The following is a 19518-nucleotide window of genomic DNA, read 5'->3' on the forward strand; positions in this document are numbered from 1 at the left end:
AGCCGTTGGGGGTTTCAGATTTGAAGAACTAGCCGTTGTACTCATTTTAATCGATTAAGACTTAGTTTAATCGATTAAAACAGTCAGATGGCTCATTTTCGTAGAATGGAAGAGCCTTTGGATGAGTCTATAAATAGACTCTCATTTCCTCTCAAGAACAACTACAACTCTTCCCTTGTGCTCAAATACTCAGAAACTCTTGAGAATTGTGTGCTCTTGCTCAGCTAAGGAAACTCTGTCTGTAGAGTTGGTGAAATACTGCTACGGTGATAGAGGAATAACTGGTTCATCCTTGGTGTGTCTAAGGAAGTGTTCGGAAGAGGAAGTCATCCTTCGTGAAGTATTCGGAGGAAGTGTTTCATCCTTTGTGAAGATTCAAAGGAGGTGTTGTTTAATCTCTTGTGGCATCAAGATAGGTGTTTTCTAAACTTTTACAAATTGTATCTGTGTGATTGTAGTTTGTAATTGTTTTGTGATTAGTGAAGTGTTTATCTTGTTTTGAGATAAGCGACTAGACGTAGGATTGGTAAGATCCGAACCAGGATAAAATCATCTGTGCAAATTTCTCTCAACCTTACTCTACTTTATTGTCATTATTATTTGCTAAGTAAGTTTAATTGAGTAGAAATTTTTAAGGCACACGTTTTTAGTAAGAACCAATTCACCCCCCCTCTTGGTTTGTTATTCCACGCTAACCATTCCGCTGCAGCCGCTCTGACTGTGTTAAAACTCAAAAAAGGAAGCACTGGTTCACAACTACTTTCTTCTCAACATAGTGCTTTCTTCCTTCAAAGTATAGGGCACGATTTTCTTGATCCAATGGCGCTCAATTAACTCATCAATCCCTCCTTCCCTTTGCTAAATTCCCTTGAAGGTAAGTTCCACTTCACTGTCTTCCATTTTCAAAGAACAAATTTAGGGTTTTTCTCTATATGTTTTGTGGAACCCTAAGGTAGTTCCCATGTTGGTTGTTATTGTCCATGAATTATTTTGAATGTTTAAATGTGAGTTGTTGGTATAACTGAATAATGTAGGTTGTTTGTGCATGTATTAATTCATGAAAATTTGATGTATGAAGATGCACATGAACTGTTCGATGAAATGCCTAACTTAATTGATGAAATTCACCATAGAGGACAACTCCACCTTTATGAGGACCATATCCAAGCATGACTCCACCAAAATTCTTGGCATACTTACAGTGGCATGGGGACAGTCCAATTTTTCCATGGGGAAGTGAACCAACTACACTTGACAATAGTTTTGCAGTCGAATTCACATTAGGCTTGGGACCTTCAAGAGGAGGAGTTTCAGACTGAATTTGATAGAGCACATACACAGCTAGATCTCAATGAAATACGGTTTTTTTGTTTTACTGCAGAACTTTTATTTTAGTAATATTATGCTTTAATTGTTTTGGTTAGAATGTACAATTTCAATTACTTTTTGCTTAATATTGCATAGAGCACATACACAGCTAAAATGATTTTCAAGTTGGTTAAAGAGAAATCAGGTTTCAAAAAGTGTCCTAAAATAGTACAACTAAAATAGAAAAAAGGGAAAATTTTGGTTGAATCCATAGTTAAATGGGATTAGGATATTAGTGTTGGATAATTGGTTGAGATAATCAATTGTAACAACATGTGATCTACTAAGGAAAGAAACCAAAAACACAGAACCCAATGAGTGTGTGAATCCTTAAACAGTTTGAGAGTTTCCACTATTTGTTGTCAAGTTGATATTGCTTGAGTTTTCATTTGGATAACATCACACATGAAGCATGGAAATTATCAAGGCAGTTTTGTTGAATTTAAATAACTCAATGCCAAACATCCAATCTAGGAATAATCATCCTTTTGTGATAGCCCATTTGAGCCTAATTACTTTGAATTATGCACCTTAACCTTAACTTTAATTAGTATCCTTTCCCTTTGCACACTTTAGGGATAGAGAGAATAGGTGCATTTTATTCAACTTTAAAATGGGAATTGGTTGGTGGAATTGTACTTAGAAAAGAAAGGGGCTGAGTATTTTGTACTATAATTCAATCCTTAGTATTGTATAGAAATGTATATATATTCAAAAAAAAAGAACGAAACAAAAACAAGAAAAGGAAAGAAGAAAAAGGAGTGAATAATGAATGAAAAAGAAACATTGGGTTTCAAGGTATGAGATGGGATGAATTGAGAGTAGAATTGGAAGTGGGTTTAAAGTGTAGTTATGCTCTCTTTTCTAAAGTTGTGCTTTTGTTATCTTGATAAACCATAATTCTTGGAAGCCCAACCTCATTACAACCTTTAAAAGTCCTTGAGATTCACGCTGATTGTGTGTGTGGTTTGATTGAAAATGACTAGCAATTTTAATTTGTTCAATTTCAGTGGAAAATGAGAGAAACACATCTTTGTAAGATTCAAGAAAGAATTTGCTGCACTTTTATCCTACTTTTATTTGATAATTGGATTCACCATTTGCTTCTGATTTTGAATCTGTAGTTTGGAATGCAAAATTTATCTTTTAAGGACTATGAAATTGATTTCTCAAATAACCAATTACAAAGTTTAAGTTTTGAAAAGTTGTTGGGATTTTATTACTTTGCTTGAGGACAAGCAAGACGCTAGGTTGGGGGAAGTTGATAAGTGCAAAAAAGTAGTAAATTTTCACATGGAATTTTGGAACTTTTGTTTTAACTTGTATACATTTGTATCAATTTTCCCCAATCTAAGAAAGATGAAAAGTAATCACATGTTTCTGAGTTGTTGATTAAAAGGAAATCATTTGATCCCTATTTTGTATATATTTCAGGTAAATTAAGAGAGAACAGTAAATCCTGCAACATTTCGCCCAAGCTAAAATGATCTCGCTTAAGCTAGATTCATCCAGGAAGCGATTGATTTTAAAGTCATTTTCGCTTAAGCGAGAATAATTTAGCTTAAGCGAGAATGACTATCTTCTCTAAGAAGTTTCTTCTCACTTAAGCGAGAATAATTTAGCTTAAGCGAGAATTCGGGCAGTATATATACTCATGAGTTAGAAAGAAAAGAAAAAAGAGGGGGAAATAACGGAGAAAAGAAGAACAGAGCTACCCAAAGAGTTTTTCTTCCACTTTATGTGGAGGATCTTCTTCTTCATCTCTTAGAATGCTTATGGCCACCATGAGTGGCTGATCTCTTCTCTTGGGATTGAATGTAATCGATTCGAACTCGGATGTAATCTGGTAATATTTATATATAGCATTTCTGTTTTTATTCAACATTGGTATTTTTGTTCTGCTCTTAATGCTTGATTCTACCTGAACAATAGTTTCATCAATGTGGATTTTAGACTTCACTGGAAAGTATTTCTAAAACTCTGATCTGAGCAAGAATACTTGATATTTTGTGATGCTAGGGATATATTTCAGTTTATCAATTGCTTATAACACTTGAATATAATGCTGGACAGTTTGTTGGATATGTGAGGAATCAATATTCAAGGAACTGCTCTTATGAATTTTATATGCGAGGAATCGATATAACTTACTTTGGTGTGTTGCATTAATGTTGGTAATTTCAGTTGCTATATGTTTGTATTCATCCAGATTGCAGACGAGTGGGATAGATGAATTCAATACCAACTTCTCATATTAAACTTTCTTTAACTTATCTGCTGTTAATATTTTACTTTTACGCAACGTAGTATAAATTATCAAAATCCATTATGAATCAGTGTGAATACCCTTGTATATATGCTATTTGAGATAAATTTATCTATTTAATTTAAGCTGTTCCTCGTGGGATTGATACTCTTACTCAAAAATCATTATACTATAATTGAATATTGGTACACTTGCCAAAAGTTCAACAGAGACCATTTATGAAGACTGCCAGAGTTCTAATTGATGTGGAGAACCCTTAATCATTAAGTAGCTAAAAAGGCAGGCTAAGACTAAGACGGTAAAAATACATTATAGGTTCCCTCTTTTCCGACCAGGTTATTTTACATTCCATACATAGGCTGGCTAAGGGGGGTTTCTAGCTCTTCTGAAAAGAAGACCTCTTCTACTGCTCCTGTCCCCAATGTTTTACCCAATTCATGACTACTGAAGCTGGTTGGCTTAGGTCTCGCCTGTCCTAACCCCCGAGTCTTTTTTCTATTCCCCCGCCTTCCCTTGCTAAGGACAACCTCACTCCTATCCCATGACCCAAGGCATTGGATGCGCCATAAAACTTCATGACCCACTTATCGATTCCTCCTATTCTACTTTCGCGATAGAGGAGTCACCTCATCTTAAATTAAGAGTTCAACATGAAGAATTGAATTTTGATGTATTCAAAGCCATGACACATCCGAAAGATGATAAAGCATGTTTTCAATTTGATGTACTTGATGAAGTTTGTATGGTGCAAGAAAGGATGGTACGTTATTCGTCTCCAATAGAGAAAACTCTTATTGAAGCTTGTGAAGAATTAAATGAAGAAGAAGAGAAATTGATAGATGAATGTATGACAGACTTAGAGACATTGATGGAGATTCCAGTGGAAGATGCTAAGTTTGAGAAACTTGATACCAAAGAAGAAGTCAAAGCAAAGAAGTTAGAATTAAAAATGTTACCATCACACTTAAAATATGTTTTTCTAGAAGAAGATGGAACAAAACCAGTCATCATAAGTAATTCTTTGCTTCTTGAAGAAGAAGGAAAGTTGGTAGAAATATTGAAAGCCAACAAAGCAGCTATTGTGTGGTCAATCTCAGATCTTAAAGCTATAAGTCCAACTTATTGCATGCACAGGATCTTTATGGAAGATGAATATAGGCCGAGTGCTCAACCACATAGAAGATTAAATCCTATCATGAAGGAGGTGGTTAGAAAAGAAGTATTGAAGCTCTTGGAAGCTAGCATTATTTATCCAATCTTTGACAGTGAATGGGTAAGTCCAGTGCAGGTAGTTCCAAAGAAAGGTGGGATGACAGTAATCCATAATGAGAAGAATGAGCTTATTCCTACTCGGACTGTTACTGGATGGCGAATGTGCATTGATTACAAGAAATTGAATAAAGCCACCAGGAAGGATCATTTTCTTCTTCCTTTCATGGACCAGCTGCTGGAGAGATTGGCAGGTCAGGCTTTTTATTGTTTTCTGGATGGATACTCTGGATACAACCAAATTGTGGTAGATCCAAAAGACCAATAGAAGACGACCTTCAACATTAATGAAGAAAGATGAATTCTTGAATACATGAGAGTGGATAGGATGAATCGGAAACCCCAACAACATAATCATTCATATTATACATCAACCGTTTTTGCATCTTTCAGGTTCGTTGATCAAAACTTTGCATTCATGTTTATTTTTCATAGTTCAACAAAAATACTTTCGGTTACAAGTCTAAGATAATCAACAAATCACATAACTGTTTAGGTTGTGAGTCCTTTGGGAAACAATATGTGGTCTTACCATTTTATTATTACTTGAAACGATTCGGTTACACTTGTCGAGGGTTAACAGTCGTGCAATGCAATTATACGTTCAACTTCAATAATTTGTTGTACTTGTGACATTTGGTCAAGTTGGTAGGCGACATCTTCCTCAACCTCATTTCAGTCAATGCGACCTCTAGGCTTGGTTTGTATTGCAACAACCCAACCATGTTTGTCAATATTGCAGAATGGTGGATATGGCACATAATAAACCTGTCTAACATTAGTTGGTAGAATGAAAGGATCAAACGGTCGATATCTTAATCTCAGGTGGAGTTCGACAATATTAAACCTAGGATCCACTCTAGTACCAACTCTAGAAGGATCAAACCATTCACAATAAAAAAGTACTACTCTGTTTGGAGAAGTAGGGATGTTGTACCCTAGCTCATATATTTTATGAATGATGTCGCAGAAATCATCATAAGAACCCTCTGTAAGGTCCTTGACTACACACCACAATTTGTTGTTTTCTTTCCTTTAGACCATTCATGTGTGTGGAATTTGTAACCATTGGTGAAGTAAGTGTCCCATTCTTTCCCACATCTCATTAGCCAATTGGAGAGATGTCTTAACTCTTGAACCATGGGAGGTAATGCCTGATTAAAAACCTACAAAGATACCAACACCTTCTAGACTTAATTTAAAGCATGCACCAAGCTGCACCTTCTAGACTTAATTTAAAGTAGAATCAACCAGCACCTTCACACACATCAGCAAAATAGACACAAAAATTGGTAGTTTGAGATTCAAAATTACACAACAATAGCTCTAGATCAAAACTAACCACTTCAACAACTTTGTTTGAAGAATTGAAACATTTGGAAACTCAAATTTTACTCAAAACCAAACTGTTACTCAAAATCCCCTTTTTACTTCCTAAAATTGACTTAAAATTGGTGGTTTTGTAAGTGATATTGTGCCTAAGCCATTCTGACTTAATTCATCAAAATACACTTGTTTGAACTCTAATTAGGCATAAAACAGAACTGCAACTCAGATTCACTCCGCTAGTTCCAAAAGTGGCTCATATATGATGGTTTGACATACTAAATTGCATACAGGTCATTCTAACTTCATATGAATGGTTCTATCAGCTTTAATACATCAATTTGCACTTGTTTAAACTTCCAAACATCACACAATCACAACAGAACGAAAAATGACTTGTAATGACTCAATTATGCAAAATATTGATCAATCACATCACCAAATTTGAGTTTAAATGAATCAAAGACTATAACAACACTAAAATTGACTCAAAGAAGTTTAATTATCAAAATTAACCACTTCAGCAACTTTGTTTGATGAATTGAAATATGTTCAAAGTCAAATTTAACTCAAAACCAAACTACTACTCAAAATCACCTTTCTACTTCCCAAAATTGACTCAAAATTGGTGGTTTTGAAAGTGATTTTGTGCCTAAGCCATTCTAACACTTTGCTAATCACTTCAACAGTTTTAATTCATCAAAATACACTTGGTTGAACTCTAATTAGGCACAAAACAGGTCCTTCTAAGTTCATATCAATGGTTATAACAACATTAATACATCAATTTGGACTTGTTTAAACTTCCAAACATCACAGAATCACAGCAGAAGGGAAAAGGACGTGTAATGACTCAATTTTGGAAAATATTGATCAACCACAACACCAAATTTGAGGTTTAGGGAATTCTTTGCTTTTGACCACTTTCCTAGCATCATTTCACTACTTTACAATTGTTAGGATGTGTACAATACACACTCTTAGGTTACTTTAGATAAATTCCCAATTTGTCACCTATTTACTACACTTTTTTAGGTTTTAAGTAGTCCAATTTTAAGTTTTAGGTACTTGATCCAATTTGACATGTTTCTTACCTTCATTTTACTAGTTTAAACTTGTTAGGATATGAAGATTAGACATTCTTAGGCTAATTTAGGTGAATTTCAAATTTCTCACCAATTCTAGTGTATTTATAGGTGTTCAATAGTCAAATTTTGCTTTTGTTGTTATTTTTTAATTGAGACTTCATTTTTATCTTTCTTTTATCTTTTCAAAGTTGTGTAGATATTTAGTTTATTGTTTTGAGTAGTAATTTTATACACTTTGCATTCTTAGCACTTTTAGTGTGTTCTAGGTACTACTTTTAGATTCTAGGTTGTAATAATTTGAGTTTTAGGTACATTTTGTAGTGTGAGTTCTTAATTAGCTAGGTTTTACCATTTTAAACTTGTTAGGATAGTTTCTTTCTAGTTTCTTTTCCTAGTTTAGTGTAGTTTGCAATTGTAGTTTTTTTCTAAAGCTTGAGACAAGTTTATTTGATGATGTTAAGCATGTTCCAAGTAGTGGCAAATTGTATTAATCCATAAAGAGCAAAAAGCATATATGAGTTGCTTAAAATCTAAGAGCAAGGTGTTGTAATTGTTTTTGTTCAATCGTTTCATAGTGATTGATGTCTTTGTTGTGTCTTAGGCCATTTAATATCTCGTAGCTAATATTATGTAGCTAGATCTAGTGAATTAGGACTTCTATTAGCTTTGTTTGTGCTGTCCAGTTTGATTCCAGTGTGTGTTTTCAATTTTGGTGCTAATTTTGGTTTAAAAATGTTGCAGAATTGGCTATATCAGGTGTGATTTGAAGCATCTGGCTTTTTCTGTTCATTGTGAATGTTTGAACAAGTTTATTTTACCATTTCAAACTTGTGTGCACTGTTCATTTGGTCAAATTTGAGCCTACATGCAAAATCACTTCCTAAACCATCAATTTTGCTTAAATTTGGAAGTGAACTAGTGATTTTAGAGTGCAGTGTGATTCCTTGTTGTTGAAGTGTTTAAACACCTTTAAATTGATGATATAAAGTTGCTTGAAGTATCACTTGAGCTTTAGAAAAACCGTCACTTGATAAACAAATTTTTAATCCCCGAAAATGGAGTCAAAAACTTGTTAATACCTCTGCAAGTGTACCGAATCGTATCAAGCAATAATAAATGGTAAGACCAGGTATTGTTTCCCAAGAGACTCCGGCACTAAATAGTAATCGCTTAACCAATTAAGACTTAAGAACAAATTTTGGGGGTTTTGAATGCAAATGCAATAAAATAAACATCAATGCAATTTGATCAATTGAGGCTAAACACAAGAATGAATGGATGAAGTTGATGATATTGTTGTTGGGTTTAGATTTCACCTAATTTACTCTCATGCATATATGAATTCATCTTCTTCATTAATGTTAATACTATTTTGTAATTTACCTTAAACCCGATGTCTCGATGAAGAAAGCCTAATCCTAATTACTATATCACAATGCCTTGTCTCCTTAGCAATTAATCATGCATTACATTCGCACAGAAGCTTAAAGGCAATCGATCATCCTATTCCTATGTCTAGGTAATATTGCTTCCGGGAGAATTTCCCCAGTTCTAGGTTTCCCCGTATGTGTCCATATCGACAAAATCAATGATCATGCAATTGAATGAGTTAAACAAAGCATGCATAGATTGTAAAGGAAAAACCCTAACAATTATTGTAAAGGAAAAACCCTAACAATTAATGAAGTAGAGCATATATAATCAAGAATCAATTCAATACATGAGAGTCACTAGTGCAGAAAGCCCTTTCAACGTCTCCCCATAGACGTCCGTCCACAAAAGCCCCAACGTATATAATTGACCGGTGGCATATTAGTAAATAAGTGGAACTCTAGACGTCCGTCCTGGGTCGAGCCGGACGTGTATAATATTCTAGACGTCCGTCTTTGGCAGACGGACGTTTAAGTGAATCCCTGTGAGCCTATCAACGTCCGTCCCTTATCGAGACGGACGTTTATAATGTAATGTACGTCCGTCCTAGCTGACGGACGTTTAATAGGCTGAACAAGTGAACACGTGTCAGCCCTTTTGAACGTCCGTCCGTTGTCGACACGGACGTTTATAATGTTCTCAACGTCCGTCCTAGGTGACGGACGTTTAATAGGCTGAATAGTGAAAACCATTAGGCTTTTGGGAACGTCCGTTCCTGGCCGAGACGGACGTTCGTAAGGTTATGAACGTCCGTCCTAAGTGACGGACGTTCATCAGGTTACGAACGTCCGTCCTAGGACAGACGTTCCTAACCTTATGAACGTCCGTCACCTACAACAGACGTTCCTAAGGTTATGAACGTCCGTCACCTACAACGGACGTTCATAACCTTATGAACGTCCGTCACTCAGGACGGACGTTTAATAGGCTGTACAGTGATGTGTAGCTTTTTGAACGTCCGTCCCTGGCTGAGACGGACGTTCGTAAGGTTATGAACGTCCGTCCTAAGTGACTGACGTTCATAAGCGTATGAACGTCCGTCCTAGGACGGACGTTCATAAGCTTATGAACGTCCGTCCTAGGACGGACGTTCATAACCTTATGAACGTCCGCCACTTAGGACGGACGTTTAATACGAAGTACAAAGATGTGTAGCTTTTTGAACGTCCGTCCCTGGCTGAGACGGACGTTTAATAAGCTGACAACTGAACGTTTATATAAGCTGAACGTTTATAAGCTGAACGTTTCAAATACCATGGCAGCCATTATAGACGTCCGTCCCCCCATCACAGACATTTAATGTACTGACAGGTGGTTGGTTATTTAATGCTCTGCAGGTCCTTACACGTCCAGTTGGGAGGGCACGGACGTCTATAATATTATAGACGTCCGTGCCCTCCAAGGACGGACGTTTAATGTGCTGACAGGGTGGTTGGGTATTTAATTCTCTGCAGGTCCTTACACGTCCAGTATGGAGGGCACGGACGTCTATAATATTATAGACGTCCGTGCCCTCCAAGGACGGACGTTTATGTTCTGATTGGGGAGTTGAAACGTTCTGTTGTCGAGTACATAGACGTCCGATACCCAGGACGGACGTCTAAAGCCACCCCGCGAATATGATTTTTAAATCGTCAAAGACGTCATATTAGTGACGAGACGGACGTCTATACTATTATAAACGTCCGTCCCCCAGAGTGTCGGACGTCTAAGGTAATAAAACGTGCACCCGCGAACCGTGACCAGTTACCTTGCTCCGCAAACGCGAAAGCACTGTTCATCATCTTCATCCGCAAAACGCTGCTGCGCCATTGATTTCCAGGTGCGTTTTCTCACTTTTGGACCGTTTAAAATTACATTTAATCCGATTACATTGCTCTGTGATGAAATGTCTTTGATTTGAACCGATTAAAAATTGTTTTGGGTCCATTTTTTTGCAGACTCTTGCGTGTTCTTGGGCGACTTCCTTGACTCTTTTTGGACTGCGTGTTAGGCCGTTTACTCCTCCACTTCCCTCCTTCTCATTTGGAATCAACTTTTAAGGTTAGCTTGTTGGTTGAAAATTTTGTGTATGGACGTTTTTGACTGTAAAATGTGTATTAGTTATGTTATTGTGTTAAACGATTAATGCGAAATGTGTATTAGTGTATGGACGTTTTTGACTGTTAAATTTTGTGTATGCATGTATGTGTTATTGTGTAAAATGTGTATTAGTTATTGCCATACATTGAGTGACACTTAGTTCCCGTTTGAAATTTAAGACAAACGATTAATCTTTTAATCGTTTGTGTTAAATTTTGAATTGTCCGATTGGACAGTTTGAGAAAATTAATTTTCATAATTTGCAATACCATGTCAATTGGAGTTTAAGGATAAGATTGATGAAATTTCGGTTCAGTACTTGTGTTGTTCTCCGGATGCATATTTGATTGTGGTCATCGTTGACTACTCTCATTTCGTGTATTTTGGAGGCCAATGCGAAATGCTGCCGAAATTGTATCAATTTTATGACGTAGACTTCAATGCACGTGGCTGAGCAAATTATGAAAATTAATTTTTTTGAATGGGTAGGGCCTAACCTTGTGAGAGTTAAAACACTTGAACTGATGATTTTACGAACATAGTATGGATCGAAGATGGATGAACGAACGTCGCATGAGTGAAGAATATGACAAGGGTGTTTCGCAGTTCTTGCAATACGTTGAACAAAATGCTAAGTCTGTCAACGGGACATATTTTTGTCCTTGTGTGCGTTGTCTTAATCAAATACGCCAAGACTTAGGCAATATGCGTGACCATCTATTCATGTACGGCATAATGAGGACTTATACCGTTTGGACTTGGCATGGAGAAGTACTTGAGCAGCCTACCACGTCACGAGGAACAAATTATGTGGAAGAATGGATGAGTGACCATTTAGAGGACATGATACATGATGTCGGTGAAGATAATTTTGGAAGGGCTAATTTGTATGATACTCTTATTAATGATTCAGAGCAACCGTTGTTCCCAGGATGCTCAAACTTTACACGCTTGTCTTCAACTTTAAAGTTGTTTAGTTTAAAAGCAAGGAATGGATGGACCGATAAAAGTTTCACCGAGTTGTTGGAGTTGTTGAAGGAGATGCTTCCAGAAAATAATACTCTACCTATTCGTAATTACGAGGCCAAAAAAATTTTATGTCCAATGGGTCTTGAATATCAAAAGATACATGCTTGTCCTAATGATTGTGTTTTGTACACAAAGGAGTTTGCTTCGTTAAACTATTGTCCAACATGTGGTTTATCCCGTTTTAAAAAGAAATCTGACAGAGTCACTGGTAATGAAGGTAATGATGGTGCACCTGCTAAGGTGATGTGGTATTTGCCTATAATACCTAGGTTCAAACATATGTTCTCTGTTAAAGAAGATGCAAAGAACCTTAAATGGCACTCTGACGAAAGAAAGTGCGATAATCTTCTTCGACACCCTGCTGATTCTCCACAATGGAAAAAGATTGATGACAAATTCCCTGAATTTGGTGCAGATCCAAGAAACTTAAGGCTTGCACTTGCAACTGATGGTATGAATCCTTATGGAAACTTAAGTAGCAAACACAGTTCGTGGCCAGTTATGTTGATGATTTACAATCTTTCTCCTTCGTTGTGCATGAAGAGAAAATATGTGATGTTGACCATGATGATATCGGGTCCTAGACAACCTGGAAATGACATTGATGTTTACTTAGCACCTTTAATTGATGATTTGAAATTGTTGTGGGAAGAAGGCATCGACGTGTTTGATTCACATGTTCAGGAACAGTTCCGTTTGCGTGCAATGTTGTTTTGCACTATAAATGATTTCCCAGCATATGGAAACTTGAGCGGTTATAGTGTTAAAGGTCATTTTGCATGTCCCATATGTGAAGAAAACACTAGTTACCTTCAGTTGAAGCATGGTCAGAAGACAGTATATACAAGACATCGAAAATTTCTTCCTCATAATCATCCTTATCGTAGATTGAAAAAAGCATTTAATGGAAGTGCTGAGGATGAGGTTGTGTGCAGACCTCGGAATGGTCAAGAGGTGTACAACGAAGTCAAAAACATTGACATTGTGTTTGGAAAACATCATAAAAGTACCTCTGCAAAGAACATTTGGAAGAAACGATCGATATTTTTTAAGCTTCCATATTGGTGTGAACTTGATGTTAGACATTGTATTGATGTGATGCACGTTGAAAAAAATGTTTGTGACAGTGTCATCGGAACTTTATTAAACGTCAAAGGGAAGAGCAAAGACGGAATAAAGGCAAGACAAGATTTGGCTGACATGGGAATCCGATCTGAGTTACATCCACAGATAATAGGAAGACGCACCTATCTGCCCCCAGCCTGTCACACACTTTCCAAAAAAGAAAAACAAAGTTTTTGTAACTGTTTAAGATGTGTGAAGGTTCCGCAAGGTTATTCTTCAAATATTAGTAACCTTGTGTCTATGCAAGACTTAAAGCTAGTTGGTTTAAAGTCTCACGATTGTCATGTATTGATGCAACAATTGTTACCGGTTCTTATTCGAGGCATATTACCTCCTTCTGTTAGGGGTATTCTGACACGTCTGAGTTTTTTCTTTAATGCCATTTGCAAGAAAGTTGTTGACCCTCGAGGTTTAGATGAATTGGAAAATGAGGGAATAAGACTACTATGTCAATTGGAGATGTATTTTCCACCTTCCTTTTTTGACATCATGGTACATTTGATTGTTCATCTAGTCAGAGAAATTCGAATATGTGGGCCGGTCTTCTTAAGGTGGATGTACCCAGTTGAAAGATACATGAAGATCTTAAAGGGATATGTCAAGAATCAGTATAGACCAGAAGCTTCAATCATAGAGCGATACGTTGCAGAAGAAGCCATTGAATTTTGTTCAAGTTATATGCCATCTTGTGAACCCGTCGGTCTTCCCAAGAGCAAAAACGAAGGAAAATGTGAAGGTAAGGGTGTTCGAGGTGTGACAATTCAAAGTGTTAGCAGAAAACAAATTGACCAAGCTCATTTGTACGTCTTAAACAACACTGTTGATGTGATTCCTTACATTTCTGACCACGTTAATGAAGTAAAGGCAGCAAACCCAAAAATGAGTGAAAAATGGCATCTTAATGAACATGTGAAAACCTTCTTGGGATGGTTTAAGAAAAAGGTGTATGCGACTCCACATGTTTCTGAAACTTTATTGAGGTTATCTCGTGGACCGAACACAGAGGTCATTACATATGGTGGGTACTATATAAACAATATTTCTTTTCAGACAAAGGTAGAAGATGACAAAAGCAGAGTTCAAAATAGTGGCGTCACACTACAAGCTGAGTCTGTGCACTTTGCTAGTTCTAAAGACAAAAATCCAATCACAGCATCCATCAGTTATTTTGGAATAATACAAGAAATATGGGAAGTTGATTACGTTACTTTTAGAGTACCAGTTTTCAAGTGTAAATGGGTTGATATAAATTCTGGTGTCATGATGGATGACCTTGGTTTCACATTGGTAGACTTGAACAAGATGAATTACACTGATGAACCATTTATCATGGCTAGTCAAGCAAGACAAATATTCTACATAAGTGATCCATCGAATAACAAATGGTCAGTGGTTTTAGAAGGTAGAAACATGCATGGACATGATGATGACGATTCTCTTGATATACTTGAGACAACATCTGTTGCATGTAGACCCACTGAACACCCAGTTGATGACGTTGCCGATGTAATGCAAGCAATTCGTAGTGATCACAATGAAGGCATTTGGGAAAAAACAATTAATTAATAGGTTAATATTTTCACTTTTATTGACTTTATATGTATGTTCATCATAATTGAATTATTACTAACGTTGTCTAATTTTTCAGGTATGTCGGCCTCAGACTCAGGATCGGGAAAGAGCAGACGTGGACGAGGCGTCACCCGAGTGGCAGATGTGACATCCGGACGCGTGGATGGTCAGAGGAGGCATGTTGACATTGACCCCAGATCAGGTCATCCATCAGGGCCAAATGCTGATAGGTTTAGGAGTTATCTGGGCAAGTTAGCAAAAAGTCATGTCTCTATCCTTCATGCATGTTGGGATGACGTCCCAGAGGTCGACAAGAACCTCTTATGGCAAGATGTTCTGGTATGTTTAGACTTCATGCAAGTTGTGATATACTTATCAGTTAACTTTTCTCTTGGTAACAAGTTTTTTGTTTTAAACAGCAACATTTTGATATTCCAAACACATTGCAAATCAGAAAGAAAGTGTTATCGCATATAGCGATAAGATTTAGGGATTTCAAGACAAGGCTGACACGACTATATGTCTTTGGAGATAGACAACATGAAAATCCATCTCAGCATTATACCTTCACAGAGGAGGATTGGATGCAGTTTCGTGCATCTAGAGAGTCTGAAGAATGGAAGGTATGTTTCTTAAGATCATCTTTCATTGAGTTTCTATGATTTTAGACTTACTTATATACATGGTTTCACAGGATAAAAGGTTAGCCGCCCAAGAAAGACAAAGGCTAAACGACACACCCCACTTGTTATCACGAGGTGGATATGCAAAACTGGAGAAGAAACTGAGAAAGTCTAGAGCCGATGCCTTGGGACTTGAGTCGCCTGACCTAGCACTTGCACCTGCTAGGTACGAGCTGTGGAAGGCTGCTCGGACTAAATCTGATGGGAACATGACATCTTCCTCAGCTGCCTTGATCTCACAGAGAATTGTAAGTTCAAATTATAAGCAGTTATTTGATTGTGTATCTATCACAGCATGTCTTCTAAGTAACTTGGTTTTTTTATGTGCAGGATGAGTTGGTTGAGCAGCAGACTCAGGGGACATTTGCTGGCCAAGGTAGGGACGACATTCTGACAACGACCATTGGAAGGCCCGAGCACCCAGGACGTGTACGTGGAGTTCCAGGGGCGATTGGTCTTCGTGACTATTTTGGCCCTACACAGAAAACCCCCCAATCAATGAGTCAGGAGACACTGAGGCAGATGGATCTTCAGTGGGAGGAAAGACTCAACCAAAGCATGAGATCAATGGAGCAACGATTCATGGAGCAGCTACAAGAACAAAAACAAATACAAAGAGCGCTTGAAGAAAAGCTGCATTCCATGACGCAAGGCCACATGGGGGCCGATGAAACTCCCACAGCACCTCGTGTCAGCACTAGAGGATCATGCTCTGCTGTAGAACCCAATGAGTATAGCGGTCAATATGAGCTGTTGGTTGATGGGGATCCCCCACGCATTGTGGCTGTCGGACGAGTGCTTGAGGGAGGGGAGACCATTCATGGTGTTGCCATATTACCCCAGCACGTGCGTGTGACCATTGACGAGGTTCGGGATCCCCAGGCTCAGGTGCCTGTACCCACTCCAGAAATTAACTTTGTGGGGGAGGCCATAGGAACATTTATTGCCTGGCCTAGAGCATTGATCATGTCCCACATCGCGACTCCACAGGTATAATGTCTTTTTCCTTAGTATTTCTATGTTAATTGTCTTCATATAATTGTTTATAAAGCTTTGACGTAAATTCTTATCTTCAGTTCACACATCCTCAGAAGCAGCCAATTCATGATACAGTCATACATGAAGATGATGACATGGTTGAAGCAGAGGATGATCCTATATCAAAGTTAGTGACAAAATTACCCAGATTGAAGAAAGCATCATTAGAACTATACTGGGATTTGAGGGTATTTGGTCTTCCCCCACATGTGCCATTTTATATCACATTTTCTGATGCATTGGAGGTGATTGAGGGAGACAGGATGTTGAATATTTCCATCATTCAGTTGTGGTGCATGTAAGTTAGTCAATTTGGTCTTTGATATTACTTTTATTTACATTCTTATATAGTTTCTAACGACTTAACTTTGTTGTTTTAGGTACATGGACACAATCGTTGTAGACCAAGGTCGGTCTTCCATGTACGGATTTGTTGAACCTCAGACCATTCAACCGTCTGGTAACACACTTCAAAACAGACAACATTATTTGCAAACATGGATGGATGAGTCCAAAAGAGACATATACCTTGTGCCATACATTGACGGGTACGTGTTTTTATATGTGGTCAGTTTATTATTATAGTTTCCTTAATTAGTTGAATAACTATTTGTCCTTCGTGATAGGTCTCACTGGCAGCTGATGGTTATCATTCCCAAACAATGTAAAATTATATGGTTTTGTTCGTTGCACAGGAAGATGAAAAATGACTTGAGAACCATGCTTCAAGGGTAAGTGTTTCTCCAAAAAATGACTTCAATTTGATGTTAACCTTCAACTTTTATGATAAAATAGTCATATTAATTATACTTTGTGTTTTCAATCTGTACAGAGTTATTGGTAAATCTCGTGGTCAATTGGTTCAAATTTTGTATCCAAAGGTTGTAAGTCATTTATAGTTTCTAATTCATTTATGTTATTGAATGATCTAAATTTTTAACTATTTAGTTTGTTATTTTAGTGTAACCAGCAGGTAGATTCATGGGAATGTGGCTTCTATGTGATGTGTTGGATTAAGACCATCATTCGAGCTGTCATTACAGATGACTGGAATGAGGTAATGATGTATACCTTCAATACATTACAAATTAAAATCATCTTCAACTATATATGAAACAATAATGAATCTTTCTTGAATTTTGCAGCGCTTCAAGACTACATCGCCTATTGCAGAGGACACAATTAACCAGATAAGGCAGGAGTGGACCGCTTATCTTCTACAAAGATGGAGTTAGGAATAGTTATATTTCTTCTTGAATGAACATTGTTTGGTTTTAGTTTTATTTTTATGTTAATAGTTTGGTAGTGGATTGAACATTAAGTAGAATTTTGTTTATATAAAACGCATATTTATGTTATTGGAGAATTGTTCTGGGACATTTTTCTGTTTTTCAGGTGTGGTTCTATTGAGAAAACAAACAATTTTTTTAAAAAAAAACGCCCACTAGACGTCTGTTAGTGTACAGTCGGACGTCTATAGACGTCTGTCTGTGCACATACGGACGTCCCACCCCAGCGCTACACCAAAAAAATTCAGCGAGGATGACGTCCGTCTTCAGACAGCAGCGGACGTTTATATGGACGTCCGTCCTCAGACAGCGGACGTTTATAATAAACGTCCGTGCTCAGGTAACAGACGTTTATATAATAAACGTCCGTCCTCAGGCCACGGACGTTTCTATAAACGTCCGTCCTGATGCAGCGGACGTTTATATAAACGTCCATCCTCAGGCAGAGCGGACGTTCATATAGACGTCCGTCCTCAGGCAGAGCGGACGTTCATATAGACGTCCGTCGTGGCAGGACGGACGTCTGAGGGACGTCTACCGCATAGACGTCCGGCGTACGCCGGACGTCAAAAGGCCAAAATATCGGACGTAAAAAGTCGTTTCTGCACTAGTGAGTTTACAAAAGTTACATCAATCCCCAACAACAATGGAGGTTTAGTTCACCATAGACATGGTGAAACTAGATGAACAATGGAATGAAAGAATGAAAGAGATAGAAAAATTCTAGAAAGAGAATAGGAGAGCTATCACCATCCCCAAATCTACCCCTAAGGGGTGAAAAGTGTGTTTCTGTGCTCAAGCCATCAAAAGATCTAATCCCTAGGACGTCCAAGTCCTTAAATAGAACATAAAAATAATAGAAAACGGGTCCAAACCCACGAAATTGGCGCTCAACGCCCAAAAGTTGCGCTCAGCGATAGCAGCGATACTAAAACTGGCGCTCAGCCCCAACTGGCGCTCAACCCCACTACACTGGTTGACTTTTCTGCACTAGTTGACCTTTTGCACTCTGGTTGACTTTTCGGCATTCTGGTTGACTTTTCTGCATTCCAACTATTTGAAACTTTAACTCTTCTTTCAAATAATTCAATTAGCCTACAAAATCAAGGGAATTCAGTGATAAAATCATCAAGTATAACCTCAAGTCTTTTATTCACAAAACTAAAGCAAAAACATGAGTTCAAAAAGGGTGTTTTTAATATCAAAATTAAGTATAAAAATAATAGTTTTTCAACCGTTATCACCACTCATTTTCGGGTTTGAAAGCACACGTTTAAAGCCATTTTTCTGGTGCAGTTTTCATTTATAGTGCTGTTTGATTTTGTACATTCTTCAAATTTCAATTTTGGGTTGGCAAGAGTTGGTTACATGTTTCCAAATGGAATTATATGATCAAAAAAGTATAATCCAATCATAAAAAATCATTTGAAACCAAGAAATCTAGTTTTGAACCCTAAAAACCAAAAATCAAAAAATCTGCACTTCTTTGGGGACTTTCATCAAACTGTTGCGTTTTTATCAAACACCTTACTGCACTACTTTTGGCTCTTCATTTTTTATTTTTCTTGCATGTTTAATCTGATCTAGTGGCTCTCCTAGGTTTCTTTTATGTCCCTCTATTGATTCAAAGCTTAAAATCATTTGAAATGCACTTGTTTGGCCTCCAAATTGTGCTACAAAGTCTGTTACCCGAAATTCAAATTTGGTGCAGTGTAGATTTTTGCTGTGACTAGTTTAGTGTGTGGCAGGGTACTGTGACGTTTTGGTTAGGCTTCTAAGGTCCAGAATCCTTGCTCCAAGGGGGTAGCATACTAGGAAGTGGAAGGGTTGCTGAAATTGACAAAGAGGTAGCTCTAGAAGTAGCAATTTGGCTTCATTTTCAACAGCATTTCACCAACTTCGTACCACTTTTTAGGTTGAAACTACTCAAACTTTGAGTTTTAGGTACTTCT

At 37.4% G+C, this 19518-nt stretch overlaps 1 protein-coding gene across 1 annotated transcript; it reads left to right on the top strand.

Annotated features, from left to right (window-relative positions):
• Positions 1 to 16493: 16493 nt before the first annotated feature.
• LOC128197943 (uncharacterized) lies at positions 16494 to 17534 on the top strand. Its single transcript, XM_052880872.1, has 5 exons — positions 16494 to 16575; positions 16658 to 17008; positions 17110 to 17158; positions 17239 to 17334; positions 17423 to 17534. Exons 2-5 carry the CDS (start codon positions 16920 to 16922, stop codon positions 17510 to 17512), a joined length of 324 nt encoding a protein of 107 aa, XP_052736832.1. The 5' UTR covers positions 16494 to 16575; positions 16658 to 16919; the 3' UTR covers positions 17513 to 17534.
• Positions 17535 to 19518: the final 1984 nt, after the last annotated feature.

Source organism: Vigna angularis, chromosome 7, assembly GCF_016808095.1.
Source record: "Vigna angularis cultivar LongXiaoDou No.4 chromosome 7, ASM1680809v1, whole genome shotgun sequence".
In the NCBI taxonomy this organism is placed as follows: domain Eukaryota; kingdom Viridiplantae; phylum Streptophyta; class Magnoliopsida; order Fabales; family Fabaceae; genus Vigna; species Vigna angularis.